The sequence below is a fragment of the Pseudophryne corroboree genome, chromosome 1, assembly GCF_028390025.1.
Source record: "Pseudophryne corroboree isolate aPseCor3 chromosome 1, aPseCor3.hap2, whole genome shotgun sequence".
Lineage (NCBI taxonomy): Eukaryota > Metazoa > Chordata > Amphibia > Anura > Myobatrachidae > Pseudophryne > Pseudophryne corroboree.
Window position 1 is genome coordinate 299708487 of NC_086444.1, and position 20932 is coordinate 299729418.

Here is a 20932-nt window from a genome sequence, read left to right on the forward strand (position 1 = left end):
GGTAACAAACTAATGCACACAATTACGTGCGGTACAGTCGCACTGTGTATAAATAACTATTATTTATATGCCTTACGACCAGCAGAATCGAATGTTTAGGCTGCGAAACCTTCAGCCGGAGCTTAATTCTTAACACGGGCCTATATGGGTTTTGCGCCAACCTCTCTGTGGGTTGCGCCCACTGCCTCTGACCTTTCTTAAGTCAGGGTTTTTAAACTTAGCGACCTTCTGGTCTGCTTTAACACTAATTGCTCCTTTTACCTTAAATCACTTTTAACGTGAGATGGCCTTCTCCCACGCCACCACGTGTTCACTTCACGGGTGTACTTCTATGAGATCTCGAATTTTCTCAAGGTTCACCCCAAAGAAAAATTTACTTTCATACACACGCTTCTATCACTTCATATATACTTTGATTTTTTTCTGTACAGAAAATTACTTGCATTCAGGTAACACAGGTTAATCCCAGAGGAGATGCAGCAATAGAAGGAACCTTTAAAAACTAGTTTTGGGAACTGAAAGAACTTGTGCTATTATCACGTGGCTACTATACCGCCCACACTAAAACAATGTTATTGTGTGATTTGTATCTAGTGGGCGTATCTGTACGCAAGTTGCGTAATATACGCTCCTTGTGTACGCTTTTGTGTCGCGTACGCTTGACTCGCACTCGGTGAGAGACACATGTACACAGCTTGGATACGCCCGCAGTGACACAAATAACACACTTCTATAAATGTAAACGATATTTAGCTATAATCGCTTACCGACCACCACACAGTATCTGCTATGCTGCGTGCGTGCTTTTTATAATTACACCCTTAAATATTACTGTTTACTTTTAACTAGAATAGCAGCAAATTTTCTCAGTACGTTATCAATGCAAATGGCAAACAGGAAGGTAGATAGGTGAAAATACACAGATACAATACAATTCTTAATTAATCTAATAATGTTAGGGTCTCCTGCCCTGTGCTGCCACGTCGTCATGGCAACCGGGAGACAAGTGCTAGTGGAGTAACCTGAGCGCAGCTGATACTCCGGTTCGGGTCTTTTGCTGTGCAGTGGTTATAGGCTCTGTGCACGGCAGGGGATCCGGTGCTGGTTTTTGTGCTCACAGTCTGTGAGGTCTGAGTGGGGCGTGGACAGCACCTGCTTTATAAGGCCTCTTTTCAGGGTAAGCAGATGCTGCTGAATCTCTGTTGGTTAGTCAGTTCATGAAAGTTAGCCAGTACTGTGTAGCTTTGTATTTGTTTGTTGCTTACTGCAAATAGGCCTGGGGATTTGGTATTACACTCTGCCAATCCAGACCTAGCAGTAAGACTGGAGTCAGTCGTTTAGCTTGCTGGGGTTCTGTTATTACTCTGTGAACTTAGCAAGTTTGCGGCTGTATTCTAACACTTGCCTGTCTAATCCTGTCTCACTGTGCTAGGTGTCAGGGGTCAGTTTAGTGGCAGTAAGCTTAAACCTGTGCACTGCAAGTGAGAATCAGGATTGTGGAGGCTCTCCTTGTGTCTATCATTCCATCTCTGACCAAGGAGTTTACTGCCACACCCGTTGGTAACCCTTTAGGGTTTTGCTGTTGCCCTTAGCAACAGCATTTCGGGTTCTCTACGTATTAAAACACAACATCTTGCTTTTTACATCTGAGCAGTTCTAATACAAGGGAGATACCCAGTTCCTTAGCCTCTGGGCTTCTCTGTTCACTGTGTGTGTATTTTGTTACCCTATCACCTTCTGTGTACGTTATGTCATATTCCCCAGTTTGTCTGTGAGTCCATTTGTTTTGCATAACAGTTCAAACACCAGTACATTCCTGCAGACACTGGAGTGCATAACAGTTCTGACACTAGTACTTTCCTGCAGGCACTGGTGTGCATAACATATTCAGCAGCCTAATACTCCTGTTGAAATTTTGTGGGAATATGGAGCATACCCCTCAAAATACTTGCAACAGGTGGTCGATCAGGTGCAGGTCCTGACTCGACAATTTAATGATTTGTCCATTAAAATGCACACCTCCCAGGCTGCTGGCGGAGCTCCCGCAGCAGCAGCACCTGCAGGGGTTAAGGAGCCGAAAGTAAATCTCCCGGATCGTTTTTCTGGAGATCGCTCGCAGTTCTTTTGTTTCAAGGAGAGCTGCAAGCTATACTTCCGGCTTAGGCCTCAGTCTTCTGGGTCGGAGATTCAGCGGGTGGGCATAGTGATTTCCTTGCTACAAGGAGACCCACAGGTCTGGGCATATGGGTTGCAGCCTGACTGTCCGTCGCTTAAAAGTGTTGATGCTTTTTTTACGGCACTGGGCATGTTGTATGATGACCCTGACAAGACGGCCTCAGCCGAGGCTCAGATTTCGATCCTTAAGCAAGGGCGAAGGCCAGTTGAGGTTTACTGTACGGAGTTTCGGAGGTTGGCCCATGATACCCAGTGGAATGACCCAGCCCTGAGACACCAGTACCGAAGAGGTCTTTCTAACCAGATAAAGGACCAACTGGTACAATATCCCTTGCCTGATAGCTTGGATCAGCTCATGCAGTTATCCATCCGGGTGGATAGACGGCTGAGAGAGCGTAGGCTTGAAAGGGAGACTGAGATTTCCTTCCTTCCCAAGGGAACCTCAGACTCTGAGGAATTTTCTGAGGAGCCTATGCAGATTGGGGCTACCCGCCTCTCCTCGCGTGAGAAGACGCGGAGGAGACAGCAGGGGTTGTGTTTGTACTGTGGGAATAAAGGTCATGTGGTAGTATCATGCCCAGAAAAGCCGGAAAACTTCAGGGCCTGAGGGTGATGGGAAATATCCTGTCAGGCCAGAAGTCAGAATTTCCCAAGAAGACTTTTATCATTCCGGTGACCTTGAAGATCCTCGGTCAAACTGTCAAGACTGAGGCCTTTGTGGACAGTGGGGCCGACGGGGTTTTTATGGACCGCCAATTCGCCCTAAAACACTCTGTTCCCTTAGTACCCTTGGCATCGGAAATTGAGATTTGTGGGTTAAACGGGGAACCATTATCCCAAGGTAAAATTACCTCTTGCACTAGCCAGATTTCTTTGTTTATTGGAGCCACACACTCTGAAAAATTGTCCTTTTATGTGACTGTCTGTACTTTTGCCCCATTGGTGTTGGGGTTACCCTGGTTAAGGGCCCACAATCCTCAATTTGACTGGGTCTCTGGGGAGATTCTTAGTTGGGGTACTGATTGTTTCAGGAGTTGCTTGAGCCTTCCAGTCAGGCTCTCGCAGCTAAGTTTGCCAGGATTGCCAGGGTGTTATGCAGATTTTGCGGACGTGTTCTCCAAAAAAGTTGCAGAGGTACTACCTCCCCATCGCCCCTATGACTGTGCCATTGATTTGTTGCCAAATGCTAAGCTTCCCAAGAGCAGGTTGTACTCCCTGTCACGTCCTGAGACTCAGGCTATGGCAGAGTACATTCAGGAGAACTTGGCTAAGGGATTTATCAGACCTTCACAGTCTCCAGTTGGGTCGGGGTTCTTCTTCGTGGGTAAAAAGGACGGTTCGTTGCGACCCTGCATCGACTTCAGGGAATTGAACCGTATCACGATTAAAAACTCATACCCACTGCCTCTCATTTCGGTCTTGTTTGACCAGCTTCGTACTGCCACCATTTTTTCTAAGATTGACCTACGCGGTGCGTACAATCTAATCCGAATAAGAGAGGGGGATGAATGGAAGACTGCCTTTAATACCCACTCAGGGCATTATGAATATTTGGTGATGCCTTTTGGGCTCTGTAATGCCCCGGCAGTCTTCCAGGATTTCATGAATGATGTGCTCAGGGAATATTTGGATAGATTCTTAGTTGTATACTTAGATGACATCCTAATCTTCTCCCATTCCCTGGAGGAACATCGGAAGCATGTACGCTTAGTCCTCCAGAAACTCAGAGACCACCGGCTTGGGGCGAAGCTGGAGAAGTGCGAATTTGAAGTTCAGCAAATCGCATTTCTAGGATATATTATCTCCCCAGAAGGTTTCCAAATGGAGGGTTCCAAGGTACAGGCAGTCCTGGATTGGGTGCAGCCCACTAGTTTGAAGGCGCTTCAGCGTTTCCTGGGCTTTGCGAATTTTTATAGACGATTTATCGCTGGATTTTCGTCTATAGTGGCGCCCTTGGTGGCACTCACTAAGAAAGGGGCGGATGTTGCTCACTGGTCTTGTGAGGCTAAAGCGGCTTTTGCCCGTCTCAAAAGGGCATTTGTTTCGGCCAAGGTGCTGCGACACCCAGATCCAGAGCGTCCTTTTGTGGTGGAGGTGGATGCCTCTGAGATGGGTATTGGGGCAGTGCTTTCTCAGATGGGAGTGTCTGATAATCGCCTTCATCCCTGTGCTTACTTTTCCCGTAAATTTTCGCCTGCCGAGATGAATTATGACGTGGGTAACCGGGAATTGTTGGCTATTAAGGATGCACTCGAGGAGTGGAGACACTGGCTTGAGGGGGCTAAGTTTGTGGTCTCAATTCTCACTGACCATAAGAATCTGGCATATTTAGAGTCAGCGAAGCGTCTCAATGCCAGGCAGGCACGATGGGCTTTGTTTTTTGCTCGCTTTAATTTTTTGATAACATATCGCCCTGGGTCAAAAAACATCAAGGCTGATGCGCTCTCGCGGAGTTTTGCTCCAATCCAGGAGACCACCGAGGAGCCGTTGCCCATTGTTTCCCCATCATGTATTAAAGTGGGCATTACCCAGGACCTCTTATCATTAGTCCTTAGAGCACAGGAGCAGGCTCCTCCAGACCTTCCGGTAGGTCTTTTGTTTGTGCCTCCTAGGTTAAGACAGCGAGTGTTCCTGGAATTCCATGCCAAGAAGTCGGCAGGTCACCCGGGTATTGCCAGAACTCGGGAGTTGCTATCTAGGGCGGTGTGGTGGCCCTCGGTGGCTAAGGATATGGATCAGTGGGTTCGGGCATGTGACATCTGTGCCCGAAATAAGACTCCTAGAGGGGTTCCTGTTGGCCCATTACATCCACTCTCTATCCCATCTAAGCCATGGACCCACATTTCAATGGATTTTGTGGTGGACTTGCCCAAATCCTCGGGGATGACAGCCATCTGGGTTGTCGTTGACAGGTTTTGGAAGATGGCGCACTTCGTTCCACTGGTTGGGCTGCCATCAGCCAGACGCCTGTCTGAATTATTTATGCTGCATGTTGTGCGTCTCCACGGGTTGCCACTTGATGTGGTCTCTGACCGCGGATCCCAGTTTGTGGCCAAATTCTGGAGGGCATTTTGTTCCGATCTCCAGATTTCTGTCAGCTTGTCGTCAGGCTACCATCCGCAGTCTAATGGGCAGACTGAAAGGGTGAACCAGTCCTTGGAGCAGTTCCTCAGGTGTTATGTCTCCAAGTGTCAGACTGACTGGGTTGCTCATCTGTCCATGGCGGAGTTTGCCTATAACAACGCGGCTCACTCTGCTACAGGGATCTCTCCCTTCCTTTGTGTGTATGGGCATCATCCTAAGGCCAATTCTTTTGACCCCCTGGACTCCACGCCTGGTGGTTCCTCTGTGGTTTCGGTCCTTAGAGGTATTTGGCGGAAAGTGAAGAAAGCCCTTGTGTCTGTGTCATTAGTGACCAAAAGGGTTTTTGATAAGCGGAAAAGACCCTGCAGCTTCAAATTAGGAGACTTCGTCTGGTTGTCTACCAAGAATTTGAAGTTGAGACAGCCATCTCATAAGTTAGGCCCCCGGTTCATCGGCCCTTATAAGATCACCAGGGTTATCAATCCGGTGGCATTTCAGTTAGATCTGCCCCGTTCTTTGGGTATCAATAAAACATTTCATTGTTCCCTTTTAAAACGGGCGATTAGTAATCCTTCTTCCAGTGGAAGACCTTCCCCTCTTCTGATACGTGGCCAGAGGGAGTTTGTTGTTGAAAGGATTCTTGACTCCAAGGTGGTTCGGGGTCGGCTGTCATTTTTGGTGCACTGGAAGGGGTATGGCCCGGAGGAGCGGTCGTGGGTGCGCAGTTGTGATCTTCATGCCCCCAGACTGATACGCTCTTTCTTCTCGCAGTTCCCCGATAAACCCGGTGGTAGGGGTTCTTTGACCCCTCGTCAGAGGGGGGGTACTGTTAGGGTCTCCTGCCCTGTGCTGCCACGTCGTCATGGCAACCGGGAGACAAGTGCTAGTGGAGTAACCTGAGCGCAGCTGATACTCCGGTTCGGGTCTTTTGCTGTGCAGTGGTTATAGGCTCTGTGCACGGCAGGGGATCCGGTGCTGGTTTTTGTGCTCACAGTCTGTGAGGTCTGAGTGGGGCGTGGACAGCACCTGCTTTATAAGGCCTCTTTTCAGGGTAAGCAGATGCTGCTGAATCTCTGTTGGTTAGTCAGTTCATGAAAGTTAGCCAGTACTGTGTAGCTTTGTATTTGTTTGTTGCTTACTGCAAATAGGCCTGGGGATTTGGTATTACACTCTGCCAATCCAGACCTAGCAGTAAGACTGGAGTCAGTCGTTTAGCTTGCTGGGGTTCTGTTATTACTCTGTGAACTTAGCAAGTTTGCGGCTGTATTCTAACACTTGCCTGTCTAATCCTGTCTCACTGTGCTAGGTGTCAGGGGTCAGTTTAGTGGCAGTAAGCTTAAACCTGTGCACTGCAAGTGAGAATCAGGATTGTGGAGGCTCTCCTTGTGTCTATCATTCCATCTCTGACCAAGGAGTTTACTGCCACACCCGTTGGTAACCCTTTAGGGTTTTGCTGTTGCCCTTAGCAACAGCATTTCGGGCTCTCTACGTATTAAAACACAACATCTTGCTTTTTACATCTGAGCAGTTCTAATACAAGGGAGATACCCAGTTCCTTAGCCTCTGGGCTTCTCTGTTCACTGTGTGTGTATTTTGTTACCCTATCACCTTCTGTGTACGTTATGTCATATTCCCCAGTTTGTCTGTGAGTCCATTTGTTTTGCATAACAGTTCAAACACCAGTACATTCCTGCAGACACTGGAGTGCATAACAGTTCTGACACTAGTACTTTCCTGCAGGCACTGGTGTGCATAACAAATAATCAATGCTTCCAATAGTATGATAGCCATCTTGCAGAGCATACATTGCTGTAAGCACACATATATAGTATTACATCTATGTACTAATCACTATTACATCTATGAGACCCATTCACTTCTCTAATTTGCATATGAATGTGCCCTTGACTGTGTGTGAGGGTGAGTCTCTTCACTGCTGGGGAAAAAAACCAATTACACAGGTTAATTTGCATTTCAATGGCTATCCTACAACAAGCAGAGAATCCTAGAAGCTTGGAGGTAAAGAAACCAAAAAAACAAAAACAAAACTTTGTTTTATCTGTGTATCGTTCTTAAATCAAAATATTCATTTTACTATTAACTTACATTAAACCCTATCTGAACTATTTATAATTGATTATGATATGGATTAAATAAATGCATTGGAAACTCATAAATGGTGATTTCTTTTTGACAAGGGATGGCTGATTATTCCTGAGTCAACTGAAAATCAGCCATTCAGAAAAAAACAAAAATTTTGACCTTCCCAAAATGGCCGTTGCTCCTCCCCCTTCCACATCCATGAGGGTTACACAAAATGGAGGGCAGACCATGCGGCTTCTATTGTCACAAAAAAAATCACCATCCAAGCCCCTGAAGTTATTTTAGGCCTGGGTTAAAAATAAAACAATCAAGCTATGCAGAGCGATTAAAAATACTTTTAAAACTATTTAAACAGACAAGCAATCCAATCTGAATCAAACACGATATGACTCATTCGAACCCCGTTCCGCAACTATATGGTCAGATATGCAGAGTACAGGTGTGTGCGTGTGCTACATGTGTTGCGTGTGCAGTTGGCACCAAATAGAAATTAAAACCAGATTTAAAAAGACAATAGCTTAACGTTCTTACCTTCTGGAACCGGATTCCACCAGCATCCCTACAAACCAAGAGAAGCAGACGCAGACGCTCATCCGATCAGCACTACTGTATCCCCAACCACAAACACGGATACAGGGGATACCTTTCCGCCCTTTGCTGATCGATAAAGTCTGCCTGTTTTTGCTTGACTGCGGATATGAGGTGGACACAACCGACTCTAAATCAAAATCTGGATACAAAATCCAAAATAGACACACCTACAAGAGACACAGAAGGAGTCTTAGATATCATATAGACAATTACAACAAATAGCAACACACACAGGGATAGCCTACTTACCTGGTCAATCAATTAAGTGACCAATTTAGTGGAATAAAGAACAAAAAATAAGCCAACCGACTCTAAATCAAAATCTGGATACAAAATCCAAAACAGACACACCTACAAGAGACACAGAAGGAGTCTTAGATATCAAACAAACTGTGTGAACAATATAACATAAACACTGTAAAGTACAGGTAAGAAATAAAAACATATGCCATACTAAACCATTTAAATATCAAACAGATATCCTCCAAAATACATAAACCCAGTTCCATTGCACCACCATACATACTTGGCTTGATAATTGACTAATGTAGGAATACTCTCAAAAGAAACTTAGCCAAAAAAACGCACTACGCTATACAAAATGTTTAAAGCGAATAAACGGACATCTGTCTGCAAGACAATGCAAAAAATACTCACTGCAAAGTTGAACCAAAGACGACCACTTTCAAAGATAACACAGCAGTTTTTAACATCATACACCCACTCACACAGGCTGCAAACAAGGCTCTTAAATAAGTAGTACAATCAGTCACACAATTAGCATAATTTACACCTGTGTGAATTTTCGCTGCGCACGTAGCTATAAATACCTACACACCTGTGCGTACAGACATGTCATTAGCAACATGGCTACTTGTGAGGATTTGGCAGCAGAGATGGACCGCGTGCAGCGGCAGCAGGCAGCATTGGCACAAAGACAAATAGCATTGCGTTGGCAAATGCTGGAATCCGCCTTTGCGGATTCTGAAGAAGCAGGACTCAGTACTAGAGACATTCCACCTTCTGATACCCAGCAGTTAGGAGGGGTTACCCTGCCAGACAGACAGACTGGGGAAACTGAGGGCGATTCAGCATTAGCTACACAACCACAACATACACAAGCAGCTAGTGACGAGGAAGATGGTGAGGAGGAACAGGATCAAAGCTCACAGGCTACTTCAAGGCGAAAAAAAAGGCAGCCCGCATTCACTAAGAGGGAGTTGCGTGTTTTGGTCACACAGGCCATGTCAAAAATACATAGAGGACCAAAAAACATGGGTGCTGCTACCAAAGATAGAATCTGGAGGGACATCACTCATTCTGTGAATGAAGTCGGCTCTATAGTCCGAACATCACAGGAAGTTAGACGACGGTAAGTGTATATTGGCAGTCCATTATCTGTGCAAAGTATTCTTAAAAAGCTAGTTACATGTGATGTTGGCTATAGCAACCAAATGCAGAACATGTGTCCTATATATTAGATATGATGTCTATAGCAACCAAATGCAGAACATGTGTCCTATATATTAAAGCTGGAATTTATTTATTAAATATACCTTGACCCTATTTTTCCTAATATATGTAGTTGGGCAGACTTCAAATCCCGCCTGAAGGGCAAGAGGTCTGCGGAGTGGAATGCCTCAAGGGCTACAGGGGGCGGACCATCTGTCGCTGTGGAGTATACAGAGTTGGAGGAGATGGCGATGGACTGTGTCAGTTATGAGGAGGGGACAGGGGTGTCTTATATGGACACGGACCTGCCTGAAATACTGACGGAACATGACTTGCCAGGTAAGTTTACACACATATTTGTATTGTTTAATTGTTTTTGTTTCAAAAGTCTCATATTGTTTTTTTGTACTCTTTTTCCACACATTCTTCTATTTGCTTTGCACATAACAGCACAGGGGGGTGAGCAGGTAGAGTCACAGGAGGGTTATGTGGCTGAGGCTGAGGTGGAGGGACATAGTGTGTCTGGCAGTGTTGGACCCCAAATCCCACCTATCCAGGTTCCAACTGGCCCCCCCACCCAACCCTCTGCTATCCCGGAGATCCTGCTTGAAATAGCTAGGTATGGTGAGAGCCTAAACGCTTTTCAGGACAGGATGATCCGGGAGGTAAGCCAGATAGCTGTCCGGCTCACTGAGCACAGAACCAGTGTGGAGCAAGGTGTTGCTCAACTCTGCCAAGGTCTGGCAGAGATCAGGCAGGGACAAGATCAACTTGCCTCCTCATTCCAAAACCTTGCAAATAACATCTTGCAAGGGCTCCAGGCCATCGCTGTCTCCCTTGCCCACAGTGGCAGAGAGCCAGCCACATCTGCTCCCTCCCCTGCCCCTGCCCAGGAAGAACATCCCACTGGGCAGGGCACACGAAGGTCGCTCCGCAGACCAAGCCAAGAAGAACAGCATCAGGCGGGGGGAAAAAAAAGAAAGTGATGTCTCTCCAGATGGGCAGCACCCATGTTTTTCATGTTGTCTCTATGTTTTTTTTGTGTTGGCTTGTGTGGCCAGAATGGCTAACTCCCTCTTAGTGAAATGTCTTATTTCTGTTTTGATATATTGTAGCCTGTGAGCTTTTTTTCCTGTACACCAGAGCCATCTTCCTCTTCCTAGTGTGCTGTGTATTGTTGTGTTTGTGTGCTGGCTCCTGAATCTTTCTCAGTTCCCCAAATATATTTGTCTGGCAGGGTGTTTACACCATATTATTTATTTGCATTAATATTATTATTTTGTCAGAAGATGGAGTTTCCCTAGTACTGAGTTCTGCTATGTCATTTGTGTCAGTGGCATCTGCTTGCTGCTTGGTCCATCTTTGCCTGTGATACTCACCTGTAGCCATGTTGTTTGGATCACTAAATATATTACAGCAGTAATAAAACAAAACAAAAAAAAAAGTTTGTGTACTTTATTAAAGTAAATGCATTATGTTAATCTTAGTCCAGGAAAGTTTAGCAAAGCATATAGACACTTGGGGAACAAGGGAACAATCCGAAAAAACATACAAGCATTGCATCTTTAAAAATGCAACAGGTATGCCTTGCACCACACTTTAATGTCCATATTATAAAAATAGTCACAACTCAGGTTTTGTTTTACTATGGGCAACAGGACATAATTTTAAACATTGTCAGATATTCTAACCAAAGATAAAAGTTTTATTTAAGTTAAAAATTAAGTGTATGCTGCATTATGTTGGTCCTGATATTTGGGATATACAAAGGTCACATTTTATGTAGTTTAGATGTTGCTGATGTAGTTTTGGAGTTTTGATAATTTCACTTGTTTGCATTTGGTAGTATTTAGCACATTAAAACATGCACTTAACATGAATGTTTATCCAAAAACTTAACTCACAATTAAAACCTTATTTGGCAGCGTTACAGATTCATAGGTGCTTAGAATAAACATGTAATGTGTCCACACAATTGCTGTTTGCAGTACTTCAGCAGAGCAGTGTTTAGCAAGTAATTGGACAACAGATGAATGGCATCTCCAATTAACTGCTAATTATTGCATACACACTTGTAACACTACTTCGCAAATGCAGAGTAACTGCAGACCTACTCGGCTGCTGCGTCAAGATTGCAAGGAATTGCTATGTTAAATTTAACATCGAAAACGCATTTCTGCAAAAACACGCCTACTGCTAGTTGCATACTCCCACACTAGACGCCCACTTTCACGCCCATGTCGTCAGATTGCGAAGTCGCGCCCCTGTCACGCCTTCGCCACTCCCCATTTTCGTTTCTGTGTAACGAGCAGTTTTCTTTGTAGTATTTCTGCACAAGTGTCGTATCGCTATGCTCGCGCATGCGTATTTCCGCAATTGCGCATGCGCGTTTTGTTGATTTCTGCCCATTTGCGATGCGATGATTCACTGCGATCAACTCGGAATGAGGGCCATTGTTCTCACTCCTCTTTTCCTTATGATTCTCAGCACCTTGGGTATAAGAGGAAGAGGAGGAAATACATAGACCGACGGGAACACCCACGGTGTCACCAGTGCGTCCTCAGCTATCGCCTGAGGGTCTCTTGACCTGGCGCAATATCTCTGCAGCTTTTTGTTGAGGCGGGATGCCATCATGTCCACCTGTGGCAGTTCCCACCGACTTGCAATCTGCATGAAGACTTCTTGATGAAGTCCCCACTCTCCCGGGTGGAGGTCGTGCCTACTGAGGAAGTCTGCTTCCCAGTTGTCCACTCCCGGAATGAACACTGCTGACAGTGCGCTTACGTGATTCTCCGCCCAGCGAAGAATTCTGGTGGCTTTTACCATCGCCACCCTGCTCCTTGTGCCGCCTTGGCGGTTTACATGAGCCACTGCGGTGATATTGTCTGACTGAATCAGAACTGGTTGGTCGTGAAGCAGGGTCTCCGCTTGACTTAGGGCGTTGTATATGGCCCTTAGTTCCAGGATATTAATGCGAAGGCAAGTCTCCTGCCTTGACCACAGCCCTTGGAAATTTCTTCCCTGTGTGACTGCCCCCCACCCTCGGAGGCTTGCATCCGTGTTCACCAGGACCCAGTCCTGAATGCCGAATCTGCGACCTTCGAGAAGGTGAGCACTCTGCAGCCACCACAGGAGAGACACCCTGGCCCTGGGGGATAGGGTGATTAATCTGAAGATGTGATCCGGACCACTTGTCCAGTAAGTCCCATTGGAAGGTCCTCACATGGAACCTGCCGAAGAGAATGGCCTCGTATGATGCCACCCTCCTTCCCAGGACTCGAGTGCAGTGATGCACTGACACCTGTTTTGATTTTAATAGATTCCTGACCAGTGTCACGAGCTCCTGAGCTCTCTCTATCGGGAGATAAACCCTTTTCTGGTCTGTGTCTAGGATCATGCCTAGGAGAGGCAGATGAGCTGTAGGAACCAACTGCGACTTTGGAATATATAGAATCCAGCCGTGTTGCCGTTACACTTCCAGAGAAAGTGATACGCTGTTCAGCAACTGCTCTCTTGATCTCGCTTTTATGAGGAGATCGTCCAAGTACGTGATAATAGTGACACCTTGCTTCCGCAGGAGCACCATCATTCCCGCCATTACCTTGGCGAATATTCTCAAGGCCGTGGAGAGACCAAACGGCAACGTCTGAAATTGGTAATGACAATCCCGTACCGCAATTCTAAGGTACGCCTGATGAGGTGGATAAATGGGGACATGAAGGTATGCATCCTTTTTGTCCCGAGTCACCATAAAGTCTCCCCCTTTCAGGCTTGCAATGACCGTTCTTAGCGATTCCATCTTGAACTTGAACCTTTTCAGGTATATGTTCAGGGATTTTAAATTCAATATGGGTCTGACCGAACCGTCTGGTTTCGGGACTACAACATGGTCGAATAATAACCCCCTCCTTGTTGAAGGAGGGGAACCTTGACCACCACCTGTTGAAGATACAATTTGTGAATTGCAGTTAACACTGTTTCCCTCTCGTGGGGGGAAGCCGGCAGGGCCGTCGGTGAGAGGGCATCTTCTCAAAGTCCAGCTTGTATCCCTGAGACCCAATATCTATTGCCCAGGGATCTAACAGGGAGTGAACCCACTTGTGGCTGAACTTACGAAGGCGTGCCCCCACCGGGCCTAGCTCCGCCTGTGCCCAGCGACATGCGGTGGATTTTTGCAGAGGCCGGGGAGGACTTCTGTTCCTGGGAACTAGCTGTGTTGTGCAGCTTCATTCCTCTGCCCCCGCCTCTGGCAAGAAAGGACGCACCTCGGACTTTCTTGTTTCTTTATTCGAAAGGCTGCATTTGATAATGTCGTGCTTTCCTAGGCTGTGCAGGAATATGAGGCAAAATATCAGAATTACCAGCTATAGCTGTGGAGACCAGGTCCGAGAACCCTTCTCCACACAATCCTCAGCCTTCCATATGCCTCTTAAGTCGGCATCATCTGTCCATTGCACATTCTACAGGACATGTCAAGCAGAAATCGACATAGCTTTGACTCTAGGACCCAGTAGACTCATGTCTCTTTGGGCATGTTTTATATATACATATCTCTTAAGACAGCATCTTTAATATATATATATATATATATATATATATATCTCTATATATACATATGTATATCTATATACATACTAGGGTCTCAATCTCTGCTGATAAGGTACCTGACCACGCTGCCACAGCGCTATAAACCCATGCCGACACAATCGCCGGTCTGAGTAGTGTACCAGAATGTGCACGCTATCTGCAGGATCCCTGAGAATAGCTGTTACGTCAGGGCTACCTTTTGGGCAAACGTGACACCCTAGGGGAAGATTCCCATCGTATCCTGGCCCTAGTAGGGAAAGGATACTGCCTGAGAATTCTTTGTGGGAAGCTGCAGTCTCTTGTCTGGAGATTCCCGCTCTTTTTCTTCATGAGAGGAGGGAAATTTACCTCAGCTTTCTTCCCCTTAAACATGTGTACCCTCGTGTCAGGGACAGATGAGTCATCAGTGATATGCAAATCATCTTTATTACAATAATCATATATTGAATACTTTCCTGCCATTTTGGCTGCAACTTTGCATTATCGTAGTCGACACTGGAGTCAGACTCCGTGTCGATATCAGTGTCTATTATTTTGGATAGTGATCATTGAGAGACTCTGAAGGTCTCTGCGACATAGGGACAGACATGGGTAGATTCCCTGTCTGTTCTCTAATCTTTTGTGCAATAAATTCACCTTAGCACTTACACATATCCAAACAGGTGTCTGCGTTGTCGATGGAGACACCCTCACACATACATTTGCTCCATCTCCTCCTTAGGGGAGTCTTTTACCTCAGACATGTCGAACACACACGTACCGACACACCACACACTCAGGGAATGCTCATCTGAAGACAATTCCCCCATAAGGCCCTTTGGAGAGACAGAGAGAGAGTATGCCAGCACACACCCCAGCGCTATTAACCCAGGAATAACACAGTAACTTAATGTTAACCCAGTAGCTGCTGTTTATATTGATTTTTGCACCTAATTATGTGCCCCCCCTCTCTTTTTACCCTCTTCTACCGTGTAACTGCAGGGGAGAGGCTGGGGAGCTTCCTCTCAGCGGTGCTGTGGAGAAAAAACATGGCGCTGGTGAGTGCTGAGGAAGAAGCCCCGCCCCCTCGACGGCGGGCTTCTGTCCCGCTTTAATGTACAATTTTTGGCGGGGGCTCATACATATATACAGTGCCCAACTGTATATATGCAAACTTTTGCCAAAGAGGTCTCTGATTGCTGCCCAGGGCGCCCCCCCCCCTGCGCCCTGCACCCCACAGTGACCGGAGTATGTGGGTTTAGTGTGGGAGCAATGGCGCACAGCTGCAGTGCTGTGCGCTACCTCATATGAAGCCTGGAGTCTTCTGCCGCCGATTTCGAAGTCTTCTTGCTTCTGTCACCGGCTTCTATCTTCTGGCTCTGCGAGGGGGACGGCGGCGCGGCTCCGGGATCGGACGACCAAGGGTGCGATCCTGTGTACGATCCCTCTGGAGCTAATGGTGTCCATTAGCCTAAGAAGCAGGACCTATCTTCAGAGAGTAGTGCTGCTTCTCTCCCCTCAGTCCCACGTTGCAGGGAGTCTGTTGCCAGCAGAGCTCCCTGAAAATAAAAAACCTAACAAAATACTTTCTTTTTAGCAAGCTCAGGAGAGCTCACTAAGTAACACCCAGCTCGTCCGGGCACAGATTCTAACTGAGGTCTGGAGGAGGGACATAGAGGGAGGAGCCAGAACACACCAGGATCCAAATTCTTTCTTAAAGTGCCCTGTCTCCTGCGGAGCCCGTCTATTCCCCATGGTCCTTACGGAGTCCCCAGCATCCACTACGACGTTAGAGAAAAGATGCAATTTAGATGCCCTTGCACAAACTGGCTTTATTTCACTTAAGATTAATTGCTTCTTTTTTGGTGCGGGCCCAAACAAACCAATCATTTCAGCCACAGTCGTGTGCAGAGGCATAACTATGGTTTTTGGAGCCCAGGGCAAGATCAATAATGCCCCCCCCAAAAAAAACAAAAAAAACAAAAGGAAAGTATGTGCACACGCCACCGATGTCACTGTATATAAGGATGTCTGGGTGTGTATGTATAGATGTAGGTGCAGTGGTGGAAGTGGAATTTTTGAAGGGAGAATGAAAAAGTGAAGGTAGCAATTATGCGCGCGCCGCTCCGGAAAAGGGGGCGTGATCACTCAAAAGGGGCGTGACCTTCAGTGTAGTAGGACCCCTTATACTATAGTACTGGTGCCCCTTTCACATTATATCACACGGTATGAGCCGAAATTCACATTATAGCACACGGTATGAGCCGAAATTCACATTACAGCACACGGTATGAGCCGAAATTCACATTACAGAGTGAGGGGATCCTATCCCCTTAATTAACTAATCCTGCTGGGCACTGTGGTGAGGGGAGCCTACCCCCTTTATTGACTAATTGCAGAGTTTAGCAGTGGAAGGGTTGCAGCGGTTTCTCACCCCAAGCTGCGGCGCTTCTGCCAACTCTGACACTCCACGTCCGGGGATGCACCCTTTTCAGTGTGGTCTGCTGCGCTCCGAAGGGGTTCTTCTCTCCTGCTGCAGGATCCCGGTGTGCGCCATCCTCCCCGCTGTTACTGCCATGGTAAGCATTAGTATCGTTTACCCGTCACTCCTGCATCATGCCCCGTCACTCCTGCCTCCTGCCCCCTCACTCTTACATCATACCCCGTCACTCCTGCATCCTGCCCCGTCACTCCTGCATCCTGTCCCGTCACTCCTGCATCATGCCCCGTCACTCCTGCCTCCTGCCCCCTCACTCCTGCATCATGCCCCCTCACTCCTGCCTCGTCACTCCTGCATCATGCCCCGTCACTCCTGCCTCCTCACTCCTGCATCCTGCCCTGTCACTCCTGCCTCCTGCCCCCTCACTCCTGCATCATGCCCTGTCACTCCTGCCTCTTCACTCCTGCCCCCTGCCCCGTCACTCCTGCATCATCGCCGTCACTCCTGCCCCCTCACTCCTGCATCATGTTCCGTTACTCCTGCCTCCTGCCCCCTCACTCCTGCCTCCTGCCCCGTCACTCCTGCATCATGCCCCCTCACTCCTGCCTCCTGCCCCGTCACTCTTGCATCATGCCCCGTCACTCCTGCCTCCTCACTCCTGCCTCCTGTCTTGTGTCTCACAGCATCCCCGTGTCCCTCAGATGGCAGATCCCTGGGTACAGAGGGGTGATTCTGGTGGGGGTTAGGGTAGATCTCTGGGTGCAGGGGGCGACAATGGCAGCAGATGAGGGCAGATATAGGTGCAGGGGTGACATTGGCAGGGGTGAAGGCAGATCAGGGGTGTAGGGGTAGACATTGGCAGGTGTTGAAGGCAGATCAGTGTACAGGAGGTGACCCTATCAGGGGGTGAGGGTAGACCTCTGGGTACAGGGGGTGAGGGCAGATATAGGTACAGGGGTGACACTGGCATGGGGAAAGGACAGATTTAGGAGCAGGGGGTGAGGGAAGATCTGGGAATAGGGGGTGATGGCAGATCTAGATACAGGGTGAGGGAAGATCTAGGGGCATGGGCTGAGGGCAGATCTGGGGGCTGTGGGTGACACTGGCAGGGCGTGAGGACAACAGGTGACACTGGCAGGGGGTGAGGGCAGCGGGTGACACTGGCAGGGGGCGAGGGCAGTGGGTGACACTGGCAGGGCGTGAGGACAACAGGTGACACTGGCAGGGGGTGAGGGCAGCGGGTGACACTGGCAGGGGGTGACACTGGCAGGGTGTGAGGGCAGTGGGTGACACTGGCAGGGGGTTAGGGTAGATCTGGGGCTGCGCGTGACACTGTTAGGGGGTGAGGGAAGATCTGGGGGCAGCAGGTGACACTGGCAGGGTGAGATGGCAGATATAGAGACATGCACCTCTATTGACTGCAGCAGACTTTAATAAGCAGGAGCTTTCCCCATTGCCGGTAAACAGGCATTACTTCCCCCCTTACCTGCCGGGTCCGGCTTGCTCCTGGCTCCCAGATAGGGGGGAAGCTGCAGTGTACGTGTTTGCAGGAGGCGTGAAGCCGCGGTGCGGGCGGTAGTGGGAGCTGCAGCCATTGTGCACGGAGCGGGAGCTGCTTCTGGCAGGGGGAGCGGGACTTTCACCCCCCTCCCCTGCCAGCGGGCTGAGGCGGCAGGTAACAGCGGGCTGTTCGCACAGGGGAGCACGCTCCCAGCAGGAAGAGGCCAGCAGCAGCATCGCAACGATGGAGTGCAGAGCTCTGGCGGCAGTGGGCGCATAGGGCGAGCGGGCCATGCAGGTGCTGGTGGCGCCCCCCTCTGCTGGGGATGCCACGGCGGCCAGGGCACGCACCCTGCTCGCCCCATGCTAGTTACGCCTCTGGTCGTGTGGCAGACCCTGACGTTGAAAGGATTGGTTTGTTAAAGTGTGCATGTCCTGTATATACAACATACGGGTGGGAGGGCCCAAGGACAATTCCATCTTGCCCCTTTTTTTTCTTTGCATTATGTGCTCTTTGGGGCCTAGTTTTTAAAACTTCCATCCTGTCTCCCACTGCAGTGCCACTCCTACATGGGCCAGGTGTTTGTGCCGCCCACTTGGGTCGCTTAGCTTAGTCATCCAGCGACCTCGTGCAACCTTTTGGCCTAAGAACAATATTGTGAGGTGTTCAAAACAGACTGGAAATGAGTGGAACTGAATGCCATTGATTTTAATAATACCATAGGATCAAAATTACCCCCAAATTCTGTGATTTTAGCTGTTTTTATGTTTTTTTTCAAAAATCATCCAGATCGAAAACCAAAACCCAAAAGGGTGGTTTTGTCAAAACCAATCCAGATCCAAAACCAAAACCTGAGACGTGTCCGCTGCACATCTCTACATACTGTATAACAAAGACTGGTGATGAATCAAAACTTTTCTTTACACCAAGAGCTCAGTCCTTTCAGGCAGTTATCATTTAGTCTGGGGGCGATGCCTAATTAGCCCCGTCCTGCTGCTGGCAGGTCATGCATGAGGGCTCGGCCTTATTGGGAATGTGGGAGGGGCTGCAGTGTGTGTGACAACTGGGAGGGTCCTCCGGCATTATACTCTCTGGGTGTGTGAGTAGATAACACCAGTTGATCCCCTGCAGCTGCTGCTTTGGCCGCCAGGTAGTTGCTCTGGACGAACGAGTTAGTGACAGCGCTGCACCATGCTCCGAGCTGTGCTGGGAAACCTGTGCTCTAAATCGCCTTTCGGGGTGCAGATCAGCAGATTCTCCGCTGCCGCCATCCCTGCCCCCAACCCTAAGCCAGATGTGCAATATAACCAGGTAATGCCTTTCTTATTTTGGAAATCCCTATATCGCCAGCTACTGATTTCTGGCTGCAGTGCGGGGATCGGGGCATCGGTCTGTGTATAGAGGTCCGCGCACTCCGACACAGCTGCCTGCAATTCGCTAAAGTTGTTTATTTGGCAGTGCAGCTGCATGTAACGTCAGGCCGCCTGCACAGTGCACACATTCGGAAGCAGAAGCGAGTGACGGCTCACGCTAGTATTGCACAGCGCAGCGCACACTGCAAGCAAGGTCCCACATTGTAACCCTTCCTCATCTGCCTCCTGTGTGCGGAGAAAATCCTAATGGGACATTGGTCAGTCAGTGTCCCAGCAAGAGAAATCTTGGGGCCCGATACACCAATCCCCCCCGGGGCCCCCAACCTGCCTTGAGTGTGTCTCTCTCTCCCCCCCCCCCCCCCCCCCACCCTTATAAAGCATAAAGTGGCTGTAAAAAAAAAACGAGGCTGAAGTTAGCTTCTTATTCGGCCAGCTTCTTATTCAAGCTCTAGCTTCTTATTCACTTCTTATTCGAACTCCAGCTTCTTAATCAGATTATTCAGTTTTGAAAGGGTTAATGAGTCTTGGGTAACAAATTTGACACCTGGATGTAGGTTCCCTTACATATGACCCACTTGTATTTTGCCTGGCCCAATGCTGTTTTGGGCATGAAATACACTGGCAAAGTGGGCACAAACACCATTTTATAAATTGCCATTTTGATTAAGTATCTGTAGTTTTGGAAGGGTTAACTAGTCTTGGGCCACAAATTTGACCCCCAAAAACAACAGAGGGTGGTCACTTGCATGTGACCCACTTGTATTTTGCCTGGCCCAACGCTGTTTTGTGCATGAAATACACTGGCAAAGCATATTTTGCCATTTTGAATAAGTAGCTGTAGTTTTGCAAGGGTTAACCAGTCTTGGGCCACAAATTTGACACCTGAAATCAACAGAGGGTGGTCACTTACATATGACCCACTTGTATTTTGCTTGGCCCAAAGCTGTTTTGGGCATGAAATACACTGGCAAAGTGGGCACAAACACCATATTTTGCCATTTTGAATAAGCAGCTGTAGTTTTGCAAGGGTTAACCAGTCTTGGGCCACAAATCTGACACCTGAAATCAACAGAGGGTGGTCACTTACATATGACCACTTGTATTTTGCTTGGCCCAAAGCTGTTTTGGGCATGTAGTACACTGGCAAAGTGGGCACAAACACCATAATTTACCATTTTGAATAAGTAGCTGTAGTTTTGCAAGGGTTAACCAGTCTCGGGCCACAAATTTGACCCCCAAAAACCACAGAGGGTGGTTACTTGAATGTGACCCACTTGTATTTTGCCTGGCCCAATGCTGTTTTGGGCATGAAATACACTGGCAAAGTGGGCACAAACACCATAATTCACAATTTTGAATAAGTAGCTGTAGTTTTGCAAGGGTTAACCAGACTTGGGCCAAAAATGTGACACCTGAAATCAACAATGCGTGGTCACTTAAATATGACCCACTTGTACTTTGCTTGGCTCAAAGCTGTTTTGGGCATGAAATACACTTGCAAAGTGGGCACAAACACCATTTTATAAATTGCCATTTTGAATAAGTAGCTGCAGTTTTGCAAGGGTTAACTAGTCTTGGGCCACAAATTTGACACCTGAAATCAACAAAGCGTGGTCACTTACATATGGCCCACTTGTACTTTGCTTT

At 47.8% G+C, this 20932-nt stretch overlaps 1 protein-coding gene across 1 annotated transcript in view; it reads left to right on the forward strand.

Annotated features, from left to right (window-relative positions):
* Positions 1 to 19013: 19013 nt before the first annotated feature.
* ALDH2 (aldehyde dehydrogenase 2 family member) overlaps positions 19014 to 20932 on the forward strand; it is a 125515-nt gene continuing 123596 nt past the window's right edge. Inside the window, exon 1 of the mRNA XM_063964395.1 lies at positions 19014 to 19223. Coding sequence (XP_063820465.1) covers positions 19104 to 19223 — 120 coding nt within the window. The 5' untranslated portion in view covers positions 19014 to 19103. The remainder of the gene's footprint in view (positions 19224 to 20932) is intronic.